General features: G+C 46.3%; 1 protein-coding gene across 1 annotated transcript; it reads right to left on the reverse strand.

Moving 5' to 3' along the window:
- Window positions 1-2362: 2362 nt before the first annotated feature.
- On the reverse strand, window positions 2363-16294 carry pdap1a (pdgfa associated protein 1a). Its single transcript, XM_078531867.1, has 6 exons — window positions 16140-16294; window positions 7767-7849; window positions 6705-6767; window positions 5717-5841; window positions 4836-4987; window positions 2363-3395 (listed from the first exon to the last, which is right to left on the reverse strand). Exons 1-6 carry the CDS (start codon window positions 16150-16152, stop codon window positions 3376-3378), a joined length of 456 nt encoding a protein of 151 aa, XP_078387993.1. The 5' UTR covers window positions 16153-16294; the 3' UTR covers window positions 2363-3375.
- Window positions 16295-21625: the final 5331 nt, after the last annotated feature.

A 21625-nucleotide genomic window follows, 5' to 3' on the forward strand; every position in this document is an offset into this window, starting at 1 on the left:
AGCCCAAAGAGAAGGGGAAATAGCAAAGTCTCAGTCAGATGAAGTGCAAATCGAGGTCTAAAAGGCACAGAGTGCAGTCGGACTGCCCAAAGTGCCATGGGTAAAGGGAGAAGAGGATGAAAAGCCTGCACCCCCAGGTTGCGATACGAGCACTGCTGTATCACCACTGAGTGCTCCCAGCCTATTTACTGCAGACAGACCTGCACTGGTGGGACCTTCAGTGCTTTAAGGGGCCCAGGGCCCCACTGAGGCCAGTGAACTGGGGCACAAGAGATTGTCTTTAGCCCAGCTGAGATACACTGAATTTCACTAGGGCTGCCTTTCTCTCCTAAGCTTCATGCTTAAAAAGAGATGTTAGCTAAAACAGACATCAATGCCTGGATGTTGAAAACTAAACAGTATTCTGATAAAGGAGAGAAATATTTTTGTAAAGAATAAATCACAGTTCACGAGGTACCTCGGTCTTACTTTTTGCTTTCGATTTGCAGGTTTCATGCAGAGAAGCTATTGGACGTTTTACTGACGCGCCTCAGAAATGGAAAACCGAAGATGCTGGAAATGTAGAGGTTGACTTAGTGATGGAGAAAGAACAAAACCTCAACACCAGCCCTTTTCAGCTCAGGCATCAGCTGGGGACAACTAGGGTCCTAATTCTTCCAGGCAAGCCCTGCACTAGTGCCCTCAAATCCCGGTCACCTTGCCAGGGCTTCTGTACACACCGGTGGTACCTTGCTTAGCGACCCTGTTGTCCTCTTGCAGGCCAAGGCGATGAGTGTTACGGGGTTATTTGACCTCCAGTAGTGCCTCCAGTTTCACTCAACCACTGCATGCATGCACTTTCCAGCAGCAGCCACCAGGGAGCGATCCAGTAGGATTCTTGGGTACAAGGGGAACTTCAAACCTAATACTGCCGCCACCTCTCTTTCCCCCCCCCTCCTTGTCACCCCACATTCCCCCCTCTCCCCCAACCCCACCCCCATGACCAGCTACCACACTCCAGCAACCCAGGCCAAATCAACCAACTTAACCGCAGGGCAGGAATTGAATCTGGGAAACAAAAATAAAAATAAAAATACCTGGAAAAACTCAGCAGGTCTGGCAGCATCTGCGGAGAGGAACACAGTTAACGTTTCAAGTCCGTATGACTCTTCAACAGAACTAAGTAAAAATAGAAGAGAGGTGAAATATAAGCTGGTTTAAGGGGGGGTGGGACAAGTAGAGCTGGATAGAGGGACAGTGATAGGTGGAGATAACCAAAAGGACAAAGAAGTGTTGAAGGTGGTGATATTATCTAAGGAATGTGCTAATTAAGGGTAGAAAGCAGGACGAGCAAGGTACAGATAGCCCTAGTGGGGGTGGGGTGGGGTGAAGGAATCGAAATAGGCTAAAAGGTAGAGATAAAACAATGGATTTAATGGATACATTTAAAAATAATGGAAATAGGTGGGAAAAGAAAAATCTATATAAATTATTGGGAAAAAAAGGGGGGGGGGGGGATCGGAAAGGGAATGGGGATGGGGGGAGGAGAGTGTTCATGATCTAAAATTGTTGAACTCAATATTCAGTCCGGAAGGCTATAAAGTGCCTAGTCGGAAGATGAGGTGCTGTTCCTCCAGCACCTCATCTTCTGACTAGGCACTTTACAGCCTTCCGGACTGAATATTGAGTTCAACAATTTTAGATCATGAACTCTCTCCTCCATTCCCCCCCCCCACCGTTTTTTCCCAATAATTTATATAGATTTTTCTTTTCCCACCTATTTCCATTATTTTTAAATGTATTTCCATCCATTGTTTTATCTCTACCTTTAGGCTATTTCGATCCCTTCACCCCACCCCCACTAGGGCTATCTGTACCTTGCTTGTCCTGCTTTCTACCCTTAATTAGCACATTCCTTATATCACCACCTTCAACACCTCTTTGTCCTTTTGTCTATGACATCTTTTATCTATCTCCACCTATCACTGGCCCTCTATCCAGCTCTACTTGTCCCACGCCCCCCCCTTAAACCAGTTTATATTTCACCTCTCTTCTATTTTTACTTAGTTCTGTTGAAGGGTCATTCGGACTTGAAATGTTAACTGTGTTCCTCTCCGCAGATGCTGCCAGACCTGCTGAGTTTGTCCAGGTATTTTTATTTTTATTTTGGATTTCCAGCATCCGCAGTTTTTTGCTTTTATCATATTGAATCTGGGAAGTTTAGATCGGAAAGCTGTTTACATTTCAGGTTTCCAGCACTTGTGATCTTTTCCTTTGTAATCTTCGTGGAGAGTCAAGAAGAATTTAACCACCCAACTTTCCCACAAACAAAGCTGTGGTCAAAAGTAAACAGGCACAGAAAATAAACAAGGGGACTGGCGAGAGTGTAGAAATGAGATATACTTCCCATCCTGCCCAAAGGCAGAAAATAAGAAGTAACTTTCCATTTACAACGTCTGCATAACAACAGCCTCTGACCTTTCCCACTATAGAGGCAGTTCCTTATTTTAATTAGCTCATAGCACCATCAACCAATGAAGCTTGCAAATATATTGGCACGCCAAGTTTCGCACTAAAAAGTAATGAAAGGAAAAAACACCCAGATTCTGCAAGTGAAAAAAATGATGAAAACAGGAGTTCAAATACAATTTAAAAAAAGAGAAAATGCAGACTCAACAGCACCGGTAATTCACCCTAAAAAACAAAACCACACCCTTGGAACAGTCCTGTAGCCTTGTTATGCCATCAAAATACGCCTGGAAGTTTAGTGAAGCCAATCATTTAATTGTCCCCCACCCCTCCCCGAAACAATATGTTCACGGAACTTTTGCCACAGATGTACAGCAGGTACTTTCCTTTACAAGCAATTCCCACCTGCACCCCTCCCCCAAAATATAATCTGGGTTACCTTAGTACCACTATTAATAAATTTATGAAAGCTGACAATGAGATGGAAGGGCAGTGAACTTGGAGCTCATAACAGGCCTGTAGCTGGTGGGACCTGGGCAATGTAGGGGGTATCCAAAGTCGCGCTACTTATTTGAACCCCCGAACTGTTTCAGTGCCGACAGACCATGGCACTTCCTTTTAGACAATCGTAAGTCTTTCAGTCTTCGTTTCACAGAATGCCAATGGTGCTTCTAAAAGCACGCGGCTGGATTAAAAAAAACACCCGTTTATTCATGGCTACCGGAAGAGTAAAAATTCAAACAAGGCATTTCCCCCTCTGGCCGGACCCAGTTGCAGCATGTGGTGTGATGGGTGGGGGTTTTTTTTTGTGGTTATTTGTTTTGTTTGCGATGGGCAGAGGAGATGAGCCGTATGGGAGCAGACAGTCTGACTGCCCCAGCCTGTCCCTTCCAAGTTACCAGATGAATCTGTCGGGCTGACTCAGCACTAGGCCTTTGCTTCTTTTCCTGAAAAAAAGAGAGGGGAGGTGGTTGGATGGGGGAAAGAGAGAAAGGTGGAGAGAGAGAGAGAGAGAGGGAGAGAGGGAGTGTAAAAGAAAAAGTTATCCTTTTGCATGCCAAGAAATCAGACACTTTACCTGCACCATCAACACGCTAGAAATTTTCAAAGTCTCCATTTTATGCCATCTTTTAAAGTTTCTCTCTCCGCACCCCTCACCCCAACCTCAAGACTCAGGATTGCAATCTACATGCAGCAGCTTTTCTGTGCATACACACACATTCATGCATTGTCCCCTCTGTGCCGTAGTACCAGAGGTAGAGTGGAGGACTGTGTCCAGTTATTTGGGGGGGCGGGGGGGGGAGGCAGTGTTTGGAAAGCTGATGGTGGGAGATTGTGCACTGGGAGCTGATGGTGCCAGCGTAAAGCCACAGGCACCTTTCCATAATTCCATTCTTCCATCATCCCCTGGACACCCTGATTTACACTGGCTCCCGGCCCAGCAACATCTCAAATTCAAAATCTTCATCTTTGGTTTCAAATCCCTCCGTGGCCTGGTCCCTGCCTCATTGTGTAACCTCCTCAGACAATCCTTCAAAATGCCTGTCGTCCCCCAGTTCTGGCCTCTTGCTCATGCCCCCTTGTTTCGACCTGTCAGCAATCGCTTTAAATGGACAGTGCAGCCGACCCACAGGATTACAGCCCCAGCATTTGAGGTTGCGTGTTGACTCTAGGCCTTTAATGCATTGGAATCGATACATTATGATTGGGGGGGGGGGGGGGGGTGGGGGGGGTGGAGAAATATAACACAGCAAGACAGTTAGCGTGATGATCTTAACCCATCTCCCAAAATTGCTCCCTCCAACTGCAACAGGCCTGTAAACATCAGTACTTCACCCTAGTGTTACGCAATTCTCCACACCACCCAAATATGGACAGAGGAAAGGTGCAATGGCAGTGCTGCACTTTTTTGTGGTCAAAGTGGATACAGCTTCAATGGCAATGCTGCCCTACAGCAGGGGAAATCTTCAGGACACTCAAAGTGAAAATCAATGAAGTTGGCATGGACAAAGAGCTTCAATTCCTCCCCCACTCCAGAGCTCTTTGGTAAGAAGCCTATTAGAGGCCACTGCTCTTTATAGGAGGGAAGGATTCACCAGTAGCCATATTAGATCAAAACTCCTTCATCTGTGACATTTACAGCCAGGCAAAGGAGACTTGCACCTCTCCCCCATGTTATTTTGTTACGTGTTAATTCAGGCGCAGCCACCAAGGTGCAGATTCCATGCGCACGCCACCACCCACCACTACCTGCCCTCCTCCCCCCACCCACTCCCCGCCCCCCCCCCCTCCCCCCACAACCAAAGCTCCCCACAATTTCCTGTCCTCGGTCGCCAGTTCAAGTCCCTGCTGCCAGTCTAGCATTGAACAGACAGGCTCTCACTGACCTTTCTTCTCGGTCTCCCGCTTCTTGGCTGCGTCTTCCCTCTGCTTCCGGATGATGGCGAGCCGAGCCAAGTCAGCACGTGCCTGCTCGGTCTTCCCCTCCAGGTGGAGTTTCATATACCTCTCCCGTGCTTGCTGTTTCTCTATCTCTTCCCTGGGAAGTGATCATATAAGGGCCGGGAGAGGAAAGAGGGGGAGGAAATTAAACAAAATGTTAGTCCTGTGTAATGTTTTGGCTTAATAGCTCAGTTACATTCTGACTGCTGGACCGTAAGGAGCTAGTTTCTAAATTCATTAAACAAACACTGGAGATAAATAACAGCACGCCTTTAAGGGAATGTGTTCTTGCGACTTCTCTTTGGAGAAAGGCCTACCCTAATCTATAAGCCGAGGAACCAAAGAGAATACAGCGAGATCTGCTTTAAAATGTAGGGGGCAGGGAGGTAAGCGGGAAAGATATGGTGATGGGTATGAGACACTTGGCATGTGATGGGATACGGACAGTTTTGGATGAGCTGAAGTTTAGGGAGAGTAGATGATAAGAGGCTGGTCAGGAGAGCAGTGTCACTTCCAGACTCAAAAGTGCTGCAAAGGAGTGCTTCACTGACAGATGGGCTAAAGTGGAGGGTGGAGATGGGCAATGCCTTCAGAATAGAGACAAACCCAGCAAGAGATCCAACAGAACGCCAAGGCTGTAAACTGATTCATCCCAAGAGATTGGGCCAGGAGAAGGGTGGAGAGGTGATGACGGATCCCAGTTTGTGGTGGACGTGTTCTATATGACATTTGCTAACAGAGAATAGGTTACATTGCCAGTTGGCTGAGAGAAATCATTAAATATAATGTGTTTCAAATGTGACATGAGGCTGAATCATCTTCTTACCTTTCTCGCCTGCTCAGCTCACGGTTAGGGGGATTGAGATCCAAAGCAGTTATTTTCTTGTTTTTCTGTACTATTCGGTTGGGGTTCTCGATTTCTATTAAACCTTCAACTCCTTTCTTCTTGGGCTGGGATCAGAGGAAAAAAAAAGATTCAGATCTCACCATAATTCCTTCATCAAACCCACTTCAAACAGCCCAAGAATTATTTCTCCACTCCAAACAAGGGGGAAAAGAAATCTAACATATACCCACAGTCCACTTTAAAAAAAATACTGCCTGCATCCAAAACATTAATCTGTCCTTTTATTTGGATACTGATGCCCGCAGGTAATATTGCAACGAGCAATGATTGGCTATTTCAGCTCTTCTGCCTCTATGAGGTTGACAGTGGCCCTTCAGAGATTACAGGATAGGGCAAATATTCCTTCGGGTGGGGACAGGAGAGGACCTGGCCCCCAATTGATAACTGAAGAATTCACTGCGCAAGGAAATCGGAGGCACAGGCCCAAGTCCATCATTCTGGAGAGAAATGTTGGCAGGTAGTCTTTGACCAATACTCTAGCCAGGAGTGTGGGCTTCACAACCAGCAATACCAGCTCAAACCGTTTAGTTCTACAAACAGAGACCCATCTCAGAACATCACACCCTCCATCCCATCAGCCAGCCACTGTTCGGGCTCAGAAATGAAGAATGGAGCTGCACAAGTCAGCTACCAGAGGAAGGCGGAAGAACTGCACTACAATAAGATCCAGTCTGGGAGTGAGCAGTGGGGTGGAGGCATGGTCGGGGAAAGGGGACAAAAATTGATGGTAGAAAACGCAACTAAACCATTCGGAAACAAGTTAGTATCATGTGAAGGGATTAGGTACTAACTGACCCAAGTGAAGCCTCCAACACTTAGTCGCTGCGGATGGGGGTGGGTGCGGGGGGTAGCAGAACCTGGGTAGAAAAAGCAAAAAGGACAAAACTACCCCTTTTAGGGCACTCACCTCGGAGTCATCTTCACTGCTGTCAGAATCAGGGTCACTTGCATTTTCTGGCAGGTCTTTTGTCTATACGTTTAAAAACAGAACTCATTAGCTTGACGGCAACAGATGGATTCAACCAGTGAATTCCATAATCCAGAAGAGGGAGGGAGGTGAGGGGCATCAGAGAGTGGAGTAGAAAAATCTCCACTTGTTCCAATGTCTGTACCATGTTAGTTGTAAAACATCCTTAAAACCAACACCAACACTCCTAGTGGGCCAATTTAGCATTCTCCTTTGAGTTTAGTTGCTGGTTAAGACCAATTTTGCAGCACCCGCAAAGAATTGGGCTGAATACTGTCCCAAAGAAAAGTGCTAACATATTGCAAAATTATATCTTTTGAAACAAAAAACGTTTGAGCAGAAGAATGCATTTTAGGCAAAGCACTCCTGGGTTAGGTATAACATCGATGCAGAGTAAAACTCCTTCTATCCCAACATTTCAGTGCCAGCTGGACTCGTGCTCAGGGCGTCAAGACTGCCCCCAACTTACTTCACAACGGTCAGATGGAGAGGAGTTCACATTCTAACAATTTAGACTGGCTTTGAATTCAGGCTTCAGGAAGTGAAAGGCCAATGCCTCCATATCCTATTGCACTACCCAGTCTCTTCATCCTCTTTGACTCCCTCCAGCTCAATTTGAATTCAAATTTCAATGTGGAAGGTATATTGAGTCCAAACAACAGGAAAGGTTCAGGTGTGTTCCATCACAAAAGGCCTCGAGTTGCAGGAAGCTTTTGGAAAGCTCCTTAACCCAGCGAAACCTCTCCGCTATTCTTGCCTCTTTTAAGCTGTTCCTTAAAATCTACCTCTGTCAGTCACTGACCTAATATCATACGTGGCTTGGTGTCAAATTATTTGCTAACGCTCCTGTGTTGGGAAATGCCTAGGGGGTGCTTTACTACATTAGAGGCGCCGAATAAATGCAAGCTGTTGGAGCCTCAATGGCTCAGTGTGCCCGACATGTAACGTGTGCAGGTGTCCACGTGTGGTTTACCAACTCAGTTACAGCTGCCAGAAACTTGCCTTTTCTTTCTCCGCTTTCATTTGAGCATCAATCTCGTCTGGGTTTGTAAACTGCTTCGCCCTCCCCTTGTGGCCTCGTTTACCTGAAGGGATTGAAGAAAAAAATATTCCCATTAGAAGCAGCAAACAGGCAGATGGGACAGCATATGGGCAAGGTCTGAAATCTGTGCAAGTTCAGTGTGATCAGGGCTTGCTGTCAGCAATTTCCAACTGGGAGAGAATTGCTCAATATTTAGTTACGCTCTTAAATAAAGCAGATTTCCTAGTCTTGTAACTGTGGAAACAGATTTTTGCCATAATTGCAAGATAATTTTTAAAAATGTTATTTTTAAATGATAATTGTGTGTATTCATCCTCCACCTACAATGATACATCAAAATTGGCTGGAAAGTGGTCATATAATGTAATGGTACAGCAATGCAAGTTAGAAATGTATTTATAGAAATTACGTTGGGTTTAACCATCCTGCTCCAGAGATACCAATGCAAGTGCCTGGTTACAGATGTGTGTAGGGCTGCCTCCAGAGTTCGAAATTTAAACAGGGAAGGGTAAGAATCCTCTTCCTTGTAAATATTGAAAGCAAGGCCAAAGAGCTATCAGATTTCCTGCTTTGCATTTTATGCAGGGTTTAAAAAAAACTATGGAAACTCCAGCAGGTCTTCCTTCGTTAATTTATATTGCAGGTTTAGTATCAATTTAAAGCAGAGATAAACTGCGAGCCAGCTCATTTGGAGAACCAGTGCAGGCATGATGGACCAAATGGGCTCCTGCCGAGCCGGTAAGATTCCGTGATTCTTGTCCTCAGTTCTTACTTTCACGACCTCTGCAGTACGCTCGCCTGCAAGTCAGAAGCTATCTCCCACTCTGGAAGCTTGAGCACAAAATTCATGCCAACACTCCCAGCTTCAGGGCTAAGGGAGGGCTGCACTGCCTGAAGTGCTATCTTTCAGATGAGACACTAAACTGAGGGCTTATCTTCCCTCTCAGGTAGATGTAAAAGGTCCCATGACCACCATTCAAAGAAGGGCAGGGGAGCTCTCCTGGTGTTTGGCCAATATTTATCCCTCAACAAACACCTGGAACACAGAGGCCTAGCCATTATCACATAGGAGCTCATGGGGCTTTTCAGCGCGCAAATTGGCTGCTGCAATTCTTAAGTTACAACAGTCACGTCAAAAAGTATTTAAAGCAAAATACTGCGGATGCTGGAAATCTGAAATAAAAACAGAAATTGCTGGAAAAATTTAACAGGTCTGACAGCATCTGTGGAGAGAAACAGAGTTAACGTTTTGAGTCCGTATGACTCTCCTTCAGTATTTATCTGGCTGTAAAGAGCTCTGGGACACCCTGAGGTCTGAAAGATGCTATGTAAATGCAAGCTCTTTCTTCGCTAATTTCTCTGATACTTTCTTAATTCACTGGCATAAAGTTGACAAAACTCAACCAATTGGGGATGCCAGGAATTAATGTGCAAAACATAGCTTCAGGACAATTTCATCCCAATGTAATTAATAGGAATGCTAACCTACTAGGACACTTTGCAACAACTACAAAACAACTCACCAAGACTCCTTTGACAGCACCTGCCAAACCCTTGACCCCTACCACCTAGAAGGGCGAGGGCAGCAGATGCATGGGAACACCACCACCTGCAAGTTCCCCTCCAAGTCGTACACTATCCTGATCTGGAAATATATCACTGTCACTTCACTGTCACTGGGTCAAAATCCTGGAACTCCCTCCCTAACAGCACTGTGGGTGTACCTACACCACACGGACTGCAGCGGTTCAAGGCAGCAACTCACTTAGGGATGGGCAATAAATGCTGGCCTAGCCAGTGATGCCCACATCCCGTGGATGAATAAAAACAGAAATTTTATTGTGGCCTTCATACATTTTAAATTATATTCAGCAGGAGGAACTGATTATGCTATTGATGTGGGCTTGTAGAGATTCTGTAACACATATTGCCACAGTCGGATCCTTGAGAGGAGAAGATAGATACTGCATTCTGTACAATCCCCTTATAACTGAATCGCAAAGAAAACCAACAAGATCCACTTTCTGAAGTTATCACTTTGTTCACTATGGATGTTAAAGACAACAATCTTTAAAGACCCTGGTTAAATGAGCCCAGCACCTGGAGCTGCCTCTGTCGGGGGTGCGGCAGGGGTGAAGAGAAGACAGTGTACAAGTTAATGACGTTACCATGGCTTTTTTAGGGCAAGTATTCTTGCAATCTTACAGTTACCATGTTTTTGATTTAGAACTGTATGTGCAATAGTTATGTATAGAAAATGCAGAGTGCTTAAAAAGCACTCTTCTGTTTTCCTTCCCCTTTAATCTGTCACCTCTAACGTTGCTTGCTACTTTGCTGTTACCCCATATTTATTCTCTTTTACTTTGTTCCCACCGTTTCAGCAATAGGAATGACCAGAGGTTCCACCCCTTGATGATATGATGCAGCCACATGTTTGCCAGGCAAACTCTGGAGACAGTGAATTCAAAAGCCATATTGATCATGACCTCATTATGCCTGCATGAAGCAACTTGAACCTTGAAATCACTCCCTGATGGCAAATCATCCATGACATCAAACTCTAGATTGTCATTTAAATGTAATCCACAAATAATCCAACAATTTCGACACAATTTGAATCACAGTGCTTCATGAGGATTTAATTGTCACATAGGCATTTTTAATAATCATCCAATCCTATTCTTCCACAAATCCTACAGCTCTTTTCATACACGTTGGGTTATCTACACTGTATAGCTTTATCTGTTTATTTATAAATCACTTAATAGGGATTCCCTTTAACACAACCTTAAAGCCTTGAAATCCCCACCACCTTCATACTTCTGACTGTGAAAAGTTGGTTTTACTGATGTTTAATTTATTGCAGTTCCCAGTTATGTATGCACACGATGCACAGGAATCTCGCTTTAATGGAAACCAGTTGCCTTTGAAGCAGGGACTTTTGTCTTAATCTGATCAGGCTCATTGGTCAGTGTGGTCAATAACTGGGTTGAAGTGTGTTCCATCCGTGTGGGGGAGGGAGAAAGGCAAAACAAATTTCCAGATGGGGCAACACAAAATAAAGTGGGAAATGTGTCGCTTCACAGACAAGTGGGTGTTCTGGAAACTAAAAACAGTAAGTGCTGGAAAAACTCAGCAGATCTGGTAACATCTGTGGGGAGAGAGCGAGAGACAGAGTTAACAGATCGAGTTGCATATGACTTCTTCAGAGCTGCAGTTCTTAAGATTATTCTAGTCAAAACGTCAAGTGTTTCTCTCTCCACAGATGCTGCCAAACCTGCTGAGTATTTCTAGCAACCGCAGTATTTCGCTTTCATTTGAGGATCAGGAAAGCTGGTCACACACAAGCTTGGCATTCCTGGGTCTCCGATTTACAGAATTCTGAAAAGAAAAACATATCTTGTAGGGCTGGAAAAGAACGGGAACCGGAAGTGAAAGAGCCAATCTGTCAGTGCACACGAAGTTGCTTTAATCATGGAAGAGCTCAGGAAGTCTAGCTTGATGGCTGCTTATTGAAAGAGAAAGCCAAGAATTTTGTGTGGAAAGAGGTCCAGTGCCGGAATAATGTCTTCTCCGACTCAGAGCCAGAGGATTTCGGTGAAGGTCCGCAGGAGCTGCAAATGCCTGAAGTTAGAAAGAGGTAGATTTGTTGAGTCAACAGTTAGTGAAACGCTCAATGAATTTTATTCACTGCTGGGGACACTGGAAGCTGATGAATTTTGGTCTCCAAAAAAAATAATCAATTCTCAGCAGCAAAATAAAGTGAGGAGACACTTCAAGTTTGAAGCTGTCATTCTCTATTCACCTTTCAGACGTTGCAGTTAACAGATGTTACACTGTATTGACACATCTTGTACTAAATTTAAACAAAGGTGGGCCATGTACAAGTCCAGCTGTCATTTGTTACTTCACCCTTTGTAGAAATCCCCATTTCATTGTTATTTGCATGATTGTTCCGAGCTGTTGTGATTGAGTGGGTTCTGCTGTATACCATGCCGTAGCCACAGGCCAATTGGATGACAAACAAAATAAGCAGCTGTCACAAGCATCATTCTACGGGCCCATCTATGCTTATTTATAGGTCTCCTGCTCTCACCCAGCAGAATTTTTCCTTCATCTTTTTCCTGCTGGTACTTCAGCAGATGGGGGAGAAAGAAAATCCTTATGGCGTCCAAGCCAATGAATCACTTGGCAGCCACTTGCTGCTCAGCAAGATTCCACAACTAAGTGAGATTAATGCATGGCTCATCCAATTTTTCCCCTAGTGTTGGTTAGGGAAACATGTTGGCCAGGACACACATTGTTCCAGGTTTTCTAATACTGCCATGGAGCCCTAAGGTTTACCTGAAAGGAATAGATGGGGCTTCAATTTGATATCTTATCCAAAAGGTGGTATTTGACAGTACCGCACTCCCTCGGTGCTACACGGGAGCATCACCACACGAGCTACAGTCCTTGAACCCATCACCTTCTAACTCAGAGGTGAGGGAGCCACTAACCAAGCCAAGCTGACACAAATTAAAATAAGAAAGGGTGAGGCTTTCAGAGAGAGAGCTGGGCCAGTTCCTTGCTGGACTGAGATCACACTGAATGAAAGCGAAGTAGATTAACCATTAGCGCTTGCTTGGGCAATGTAATCGCCTGGAGGTTCTAATCACTTGAGGGGGCTGAAGAGGAATATTCCGAATTTCCCAGACCTTGATTCGGGGTTTTTCTACCTCTCCCAGGAGAGTGGGGGGGGAGATGTGGTGTGGCTAAGGAAGAGCCTAGTCCTGATGTCCAAACATAAGTTTCACTAGTTGGTGAAACAAGGCCTTGACAGAAACAGCTGTTTCACTGTATCAAAAATGAAGAAATATGATTTATAATCAAGTAAAGGTAAAATACTGCAGATGCTGGAAATCTGAAACGGAAACAAAAAATGCTGGAAAAACTCAGCAGGTCTGACAGCATCTGTGGAGAGAGAGACAGAATTAACGTTTCAAGTCCATATGACTCTTCAGATCTAAAGGGAGGTAGAAATGTGGTGAAATATACACTGATTAAGGGGGGATGGAAACGGTGAAGCTGGATAGAAGGCCAGCGATAGGTGGAGGCAAAGGAGAGATGGCAAAAGAGGTCATAAACAAAAGGTCAAAGAGTTGTTAATGATGGTGGTACTGGCTAAAGGACGTGCTAATGGTGACACGAAGAAAGCAAAATGTGATAATGGCCGGACCAGGGTAAGCGCTCTGGAAAGTGACAGGTGGCACTAGCGGGGGTGGAGTAGGGGGAGGGGACGGTGGTGGGAAGAAATATCAAAAATAGGTTAAAAGCTGGGGATAAAACAATGAATGAAAATGGAAATAAATTTAAAAAATAATAGTAATGAAAATAAGTGGGAAAAAATTAATAAAAATTAAAACAATAAAAATGAATATGGAAAAAAGGGGGATGAAAAAGGGGGGGGGTGGGGATGGAGGAGAGAGTCCATAGTCTGAAGTTGTTGAACTCAGTGTTAAGTCTGGAAGGCTGTAAAGTGCCTAGTCGGAAGATGAGGTGCTGTTCCTCCAGTTTGCATTGAGCTTCACTGGAACAATGCAGCAGGCCAAGGACGGACATGTGGGCATGAGAGCAGGGTGGAGGGTTGAAATGGCGAGTGGCAGGGAGGTCTGGGTCATGCTTGCGGACAGACCGAAGGTGTTCCGCAAAGCGGTCACCCGGTCTGCGTTTGGTCTCTCCAACGTAGAGGAAACTGCATTGGGAGCAGCGAATGCAGTAGACCAAAGTGCAAGGGGCGTGCTGCTTCACCTAAAAGGAGTGTTTGGGCCCCTGGGTGGAAGGGAAGATACATTTAGTGGTGGCATCATGCTGGAGTTGGCGGAAATGGTGGAGGATGATCCTTTGAATGCGGAGGCTGGTGGGGTGAAAAGTGAGGACAAGGTGGACCTTTATCATGGTTCTAGGAGGGAGATGAGTCGGACATGGTTGAGGGCCCTGTCAGCCACCATGGGTGAGAAACCTCAGTTAAGGAAGAAGGAAGGAACAGTCAGAGGAACTGTTTTGGAAAGTGGCATCATCAGAACAGATGCGACGGAGGCGAAGGAACTGAGAGAATGGGATGGAGTCCTTATAGGAGTCAGGGTGTGAGGAGCTATAGTTGAGGTAGCTGTGGGAGTCGGTGGACTTGTAATGAATATTGGTGGACAGTCTATCACCAGAAATTGAGACAGAGGGGTCAAGGAAGGGAAGTGTCAGAGATGGACCATCTAAAAGTGATGGAGGGGTGGAAACTGGAAGCAAAATTTATACATTTTTCCAGCTCCAGGTAAGAGAATCAATGTGGACTTTAGTAATGCTTAAGACACCGGTAAATGGGCTCAACAGGAGGCAGCACTCTGGCAGGCAAACTTTCCACACTAAGTACAGATTCACGTTTTGATGGGGCACTGGTTAAATTAGTTACAAAAACCACAAATCTATCTTCTAGCTCTGATTAGGCACCAATTAAAATGCTTAGTTCCCAAGACCCTGAAATCACACTGTGGAATGTTAGCTAGCACACAAAGCTTAACAAGTTTGCCTGCAAATTTGTACAGTTTTAACAAATGCTAAAAGAAATGGGATTATGCCTTCAATACAACACCAAAAAAAGCATTTTCAGATAAGCTAAGCATTATTTGTTTATTTAATATCACTGCCACTTCAGGGTCCAATTCTGATAAAACCTTCAATAATAATTCTGCCATCAAACCTGTCCACAAATAACTCTGAAGTTGAGATTTATTTTTTTAAATTCTGATGTTAAAATAGTTTTGAAAAAGGCTGGCCACAAAATGACTCAATAAAGTGAAATGTTCCAATGGAAGAAGAGACTGGTAGCTCACAAACACGAGGGGAGGCCAGTTACATAGAGTACAGCTCCATCTTACTGCCACCCTTCCAACTGCTGACTCACACAGACCATAGCCTTGAGTGTCTCATTTTAAATCTTAGAGATGGGTTGTATGTTAAGGAACCTTCAGCTCCCTCAGGGCACAAAACTCAGACACACCACAGCCATCTTCTGGTAGAAATTTCACTCCTTAAACATTAAGGTTCATTTCCAAAGTATATAAATTTTGTAGTGGGTGGGTGGAGAGTAGAAGACAAGACAGAGACCACAAGACTAATTTATGTTAAGCACATGTACCAGATAAGGAGGAAAGCAGTGGAAGCAACCACATATGGCTGTACTCCTGAATCAGTGCAGAGGATGGGGAGGGTAAAGGAAGAAATTGACCATCAATATTGTCACTCCAAAGCTCACCAGTACCCCTAAGCTTAAAAACTTTTAAATTCAAGTGTTAGAGATTTCCAATCAGATAGTCAACAGTAATTGCTTTTAATTCATGATAACTCTGACCCCCCCTCTCCCCAATTGCCTCCACTTCCAGTGAGGCCCTTGACACACGAGCAAAACCTCAAACCCACCCAGTTGCCCCCACTCCACACGGTTACCATGTCACCTCAGACTACTGCCACTGCGCCAACTTCAGCTGCTGGTCACCTCCGAGGGCACCATGGGACTGCTCTCCTTGGGCTGAATGGGCACTTTCCCCCAGGTCACTACAGATCCCATCCCCACCCCATGCCCAGGAGTGCTATGGGGACACTCCCCCAACATTCCCCCCGCAGGGTTGCTATGGCCCTTTCCACCCCACCCCCCATGGGGTTGCAATGGCCCCTTCCACCCCACCCCCCCACCCCCACCGAGTTGCTATGGGCCTTTCCACCTCTCCCCCCCCCCCCCAGTTGCTATGGGCCTTTCCACCTCCTCCCCCCCCCCAGTTGCTATGGGCCTTTCCACCTCCCCGCCCCCACCCCAGTTGCTATGGGCCTTTCCACCTCCCCCCCCTCCTCCCCAGTTGCTATGGGCCTTTCCACACCCCCCCACCCAGTTGTTATGGGCCTTTCCACCCCCCCGCCCCCCCCAGTTGCTATGGGCCTTTCCACCTCCCACCCCCCTCCCCAGTTGCTATGGGCCTTTCCACACCCCCCCACCCAGTTGCTATGGGCCTTTCCACCCCCGCCCCCACCCCCCACCCAGTTGCTATGGGCCTTTCCACCCCCCCCCACCCAGTTGCTATGGGCCTTTCCACCCCCCCCCACCCAGTTGCTATGGGCCTTTACACCTCCCTTCCCCCCCCCCAGTTGCTATGGGCCTTTCCGCCTTTCCCTCCCCTCTCCCTCCCCCCCCCGCGGGGTTGCTATGGGCTCCCCCACCTCCCGGGCCTCGGCCTCCGGGTTAAACCCGCCCCTGCTCCCCGATGGGAAAGGCGGTGTGTTTCCGAAGCCCCCGGCGCCGCTCTCACCTCCCCGCGGCATCGCGGCGGCAGCGACTCGAGTCAATGAAGCGAAGGCCGGTCAGCTGCGCGCTCTCCCTCTCACTCGGCGGGATCAGCGACACTCACACTCTCCCTCTCTCTCCCCCCTCACAATCCGCCGGAAGTTGAGGCAACTTCCGCCCGCAGCGCCGACTGACAGCCCGTGCCACCAATCGGCGTCCGGGTTACCTCATCCCGCGGCTCATCCAATCAGAGAGCCGAGATCCCCGCCTCACCCCCTCGCGGGTCGTCAACTGATTGACAGGCGGCTTCAGCCAATCGCCTGAGAGATCGTCATGGTACCTGACGCCACGTCTCATTGATAAAAAAATAATGGAAGGCGGATGACGTTGGTCAGCAGGGCTGGGCTGTGATTGGCCAGTGAGGGGAGGGTTGACCTCAACCTTTGACCCATTTGGGTAAGAGGTCAAGACTTAGCCAATTTGTTTTTTGGGGGGGCGACACCCTCAAGATTCAGCCAATTTGGCACAAAGGGTCCCAATGCCCATTGCGAAGGACCCACAGGGAACCACCCAGAGCTGGGAGTCTTCCCCAAGACGGGCAACTGAGGTTCCTCAGAGCAAAATCCAACAAACCCTCCTTGACCACTCTCAATGATTGCAGGGGGCAGTGTGGGGGTGGGGGGTGCAGGCCGGGTATGGGGTGGGGAAGAGACAGCCCAACCCCCAGGGTTGCCAACGGTGATTAAATGTAAAATAAAAACTGACGAAGGGGAGAAAAAAAACCCAGTAAAAGCTGGGAAATAAGAATACTGGTGCGAACTGGCCTTGAATACCTTAAAACGGAACACCAGTAAAAAGCGGGAAATAAGAGTATTGGTCCGAACCGTTTTTATCCTTCTGAGGGAAAAACTCAGCAGGTCTTGTTTTGCTTTCAGAGAGTGCTGTCCCTTATTCTGCGGTTGACGCATTCTGCTATCTGACTTTTATTCCACTATTAGCACCTCCCTTAGTTTTTAACACTACCATTGACACTCCCTTCCTCTTGTGTCCATGACATCTTTGTCAAATCTCTCTTGAGCTCCCACCTATCCCTGACCTATTTACTCCACCTGCTTCATCCCCTCTTCAACATATAAAACCCATCACATTTCTACCTCTGAAGAAGGGTCATACAGACTTGAAACGTTAATCCTGTTTCCCTCTCCACAGATACTGCCAGACCTGCTGAATTTTTTCTGAATTTTCTGTTTTTATTTCAGATTTCCAGCATCCACAGTGTTTTGCCTTTATTTTAGTATTTAATTCACTGCCACTTCTCTTCCAGGAATGTAATCTTGAAGAAGTTCTGCTCCTCTCTTCGTTGGGATTTCCATTTGTCTCTTTTGTCCTGTTCACCTTCATTGCCTTTCATTTCCCTCCTGGTGTTTGATAAGGTGTTTACCAAAGCCATATTTCTTTTTTCAGCGACTGTCTCCGTCTTCAACTTACCCCACGTGGATTCCAACTGAAGTTCCACTCCTTATGTTTCAAATCCACCCAGGATTACAGGTATCTCCGGGACATACAACGTTCCTCGGACTGCTGTTCTTGCTGCATCCTGAGGTCCAGACTCAGTGCCATGTGCCACCGTATGTACACACTCATCCTCTCTCTCCAGCAGCACTGACTCACCCTATATCAAAGCTGCCCTTGTCCCAAGTTCCATTTCATGTTTCATCTCATCCGACACGTTAACAATAAACTTTTTCTCTTCCTTTCAGGTATTAAGGAACACAAGCTCCAACACCTTATTGGTACCAACGCCCATCCAGGACTTTCCATCCCTTCCCGTCCCTCTGACTCCATCCCCTCTTCAAGTCCCAGCTCGTGCCGTGTATTCACTATACCCTTTGACCTTCTGTTTTCTGATGCTGAATGTTCTGTGACTTCGTTTCACCCTCTTGCGCCCTCACCTCAATGAATTTCGGGCTCGGCACGATGCTGACCTCTTCTTCTGTTGCTTGCATCTCCGCGCTCACTTCTTTGGGCAGAAATCCTCCCCCCCCACCACTGTTCAACGATCCTTTCACCTGCCTCAGGTGTTCTCCCTCTACCTGGGACCTTCCTTCTGGTTTCTTACCTCCTCTTGCTCTTTTCATTGAGAATTGTTGGTTTGAAATCAGCCATCTTAATTCCTCTGCTCCTCTCATCCACTCCAACCTGTCTCCTTCTGAACTTGCTGCACTCTGTTCTCTCAGGTCCAACCCTGACTTTGTTATCAAACCTGCTGACAAGGGTGGTGCTGTTCTGGCATCCTGACCTCTACCTCACAAAGGCTGAGCGCCAACTCTCAGACACTTCTTCCTACCTCCCCCTGGACCATGACCCCACCACCAAACATCAAACTTTTGTTTCCAGGACCTCGTTTCCTCCCGAGATCTTCCCTCCAAAGCCTCTTGACTTCCCTCAGAATGATTGCGGGTCGGGTGGAGGTGGGGGGGGGGGTGACTTGGTGGGTAGGAGAGACAGCCCAACTGCATCTCTGTTACAGCCACCAATATCCTGGGTGCACCATTTCAGCAAATCAGTGTTAAAGTACTTGAATAAAAAGCTGACATGCCAAGCACAAAGTTTCATTCATTAATGGAATGTGGGCATTGTTGGCGAGGCCACATTTATTGGCCATTCATACATACATCTTTTTTCATTCATTTACGGGACGTGGACATCGCTGACTGGGCCCAGCATTTATTGCCCATCTCCAATTGCCCTTGAGAAGGTGGTGGTGAGCTGCCTTTCTGAACCGCTGCAGTCCATGTGGTGCAGGTACACCCACAGTGCTGTTAGGGAGGGAGCTCCAGGATTGTGACCCAGCGACAGTGAGGGAACGGCAATATATTTGCAAGTCAGGATGGTGAGTGACTTGGAGGGGAACTTCCAGGTGGTGGTGTTCCCGTGTGTCTGCTGCCCTTGTCCTTCTAGAAGGTAGCGGTCATGGGTTTTGAAGGTGCTGTCCAAGGAGCCTTGGTGAGTTTCATACAAACATATGAATTGGAATCAGGAGTAGGCCATTTGGCCCTTGAGCTTGCTCCGCTATTCAATAAGATCATGGCTGATCTGATTGTGGCCTCAACGCCCACATCCTGCCTACCCCCCAATAACCTTTGACTCCCTTGTTATTCAAGAATCTATCTACCTCTGCCTTAAAAATATTCATCGACTCTGCCTCCACTGCTCTCCGATGAAGAGAGTTCCACAGATTCATGACCCTCTGAGAGAAAAAAGTTCTTCTCCTCTCGATCTTAAATGGGAGATCCTTTATTTTTAAACAGTGTCCCCCAGCTCTAGTCTCTCCCACAAGGGGAAACATCCTTTCAGCATCCACCCTGTCAACTCCCCTCAGAATCTTATATGTTTCAATAAGATCACCTCTCATTCTTCCAAACTCCAGTGGATACAGGCCCAACCTGTCCAGCCTTTCCTCATAAGATAACCTGGTCATCCCAGGTACATGTCGAGTGAATCTTCTCTGAATTGCTTCTAACGCATTTATATCCTTTCTTGAATAAGACCAAAACTGTATACAGTACTCCAGATGTGGTCTCACCAACGCCCTGTAGCAAAACATCCCTACTTTTATATTCCATTCCCCTTGCAATAAATGATAGCATTCCATTTGCCTTCCGAATCACCTGCTCTACCTGCCTACAAACCTTTCCTGAATCATGTACCAGGTCACCCAGATCCCTCAGTACTTCAGTGTCCTGCAATCTTTCTCCATTTAACTAATATTCCTAACTGACCTTGAGAAGGAGGTGGTGAGCTAACTTCTTGAAGCGCTGCAGTCCGTGTGGTGGTTGTAAAAAATGACGATAAATAATAAAATGGTGTAGGTGCACCCACAGCGATCTGATTTTCCTGAGACGATTTGATACAACTGAGTGGCTTGCTAGGCCATTTTAGAGGGCAGTTAACAGTCAACAGCATTGCTGTGACTTATGTGGCCAAGACCAAATAAGGACGGCAGTTTAATTAACCAGATAAGTTTTTACAAAAAACTACTGCGGATGCTGGAAATCCAAAACAAAAACAAAAACAGAATTACCTGGAAAAACTCAGCAGGTCTGGCAGCATCGGCGGAGAAGAAAAGAGTTGGCGTTTCGAGTCCTCATGACCCTTCAACAGAACTGAGTTCTGCTGAAGGGTCATGAGGACTCGAAACGTCAACTCTTTTCTTCTCCGCCGATGCTGCCAGACCTGCTGAGATAAGTTTTTACAGCCATCTCATTGTTTCTTGAGACTAGCTTTTTATTCATTTTATTTACTTGATTAATTGAATTTAAACTCCCCAGCCTCTCTGGTGGGATTATAAACTCCAGAGCATTAGTCTCGGCGTTTGGATTACTGGAATGATAGCACAGTTACAGCACAGAAGGAGGCCATTCAGTCCATCATGTCTGTGCTGGCTCCATGCAAGAGCAACTCATCTGGTCTCACTCCCCACCCTTTCCCCGTAGCCATGAGTCGAGTAGCATGACCACATTGCTACCGTTCCCAGTCCTTGGCTCTGATCATGAAAGCACGGCCATCACGGTCAGGTCATGCGGCGGGATTGGTAAACAAATCCTGAAGAACATCTTTTATAAAACATTAACAACTGGGAAGCAATTTTTGTGTGGGTCTGTAGCAGAGATATAATGACTACTTAAAAGTTACTCTGAAACAGCACCAAACAGTCCCCCAAGTAGGAAGTACTTGCTCAAGATAAGAGAGCAAGGCAAGAAAAACTAATCCACCAACAAACCTCCTACTATGAGACCCGTTACATTGCTGCCGCTGAAATGTAAAACTCCAGCTGAGAATTCCCGACCTGGTCTATTGAGATTCATTGTTCACTTGGTGCACACTGACCTTCTTCTTCCACTGAAGGGTGAAGAGATGGGGAGTTCTTCCCGGAACCCTGTCAAATATTTATCCCTCAGTCAACATCACTAAAACTGATCATCTGGCCATTATCACATTTCTGATCTTGCTTTGAGTAAATTGGCTGCTACATTTCCTACATTACAACAGTCGCTGCAAAAATGCTTTGGGACATCCTGAAGCTGTAAAAGATGCTACAGGAACGCAAGTTTTTTGGGCAGTCAGGAGGTGAGTTACTCCCCGCAGAATTTCGAGCCTCTGACCTGCTCTTGTAGCCACAGTATTTATATGGCTGGTCCAGTTCATTTTCTGGTTAATCGTAACCCCCAGGATGATGAAAGAAAACCACATAAAACCCATCAAATCCCTACTTCTCTTCAGTTCCGAAGAAGTCATATTGGACTTGAAATGTTAACTGTTTCTCTAGTCACAGATGCTACCAGACCGGCTGAGTTTTTCCGGCACAGTCTGTTCTTTTTTCATCACCCCTGATGCTGTTCTGTTGCTCCTTCCATGAGCCACACCTACAAAATTCGAGTAACGCCAATGTGAACACACAATACACATACAAAACACACACAAAACAAGCTGTCAGTCAGAAAAGTTTGC

This window comes from Cetorhinus maximus, chromosome 29 (genome assembly GCF_964194155.1).
Source record: "Cetorhinus maximus chromosome 29, sCetMax3.hap1.1, whole genome shotgun sequence".
Lineage (NCBI taxonomy): Eukaryota > Metazoa > Chordata > Chondrichthyes > Lamniformes > Cetorhinidae > Cetorhinus > Cetorhinus maximus.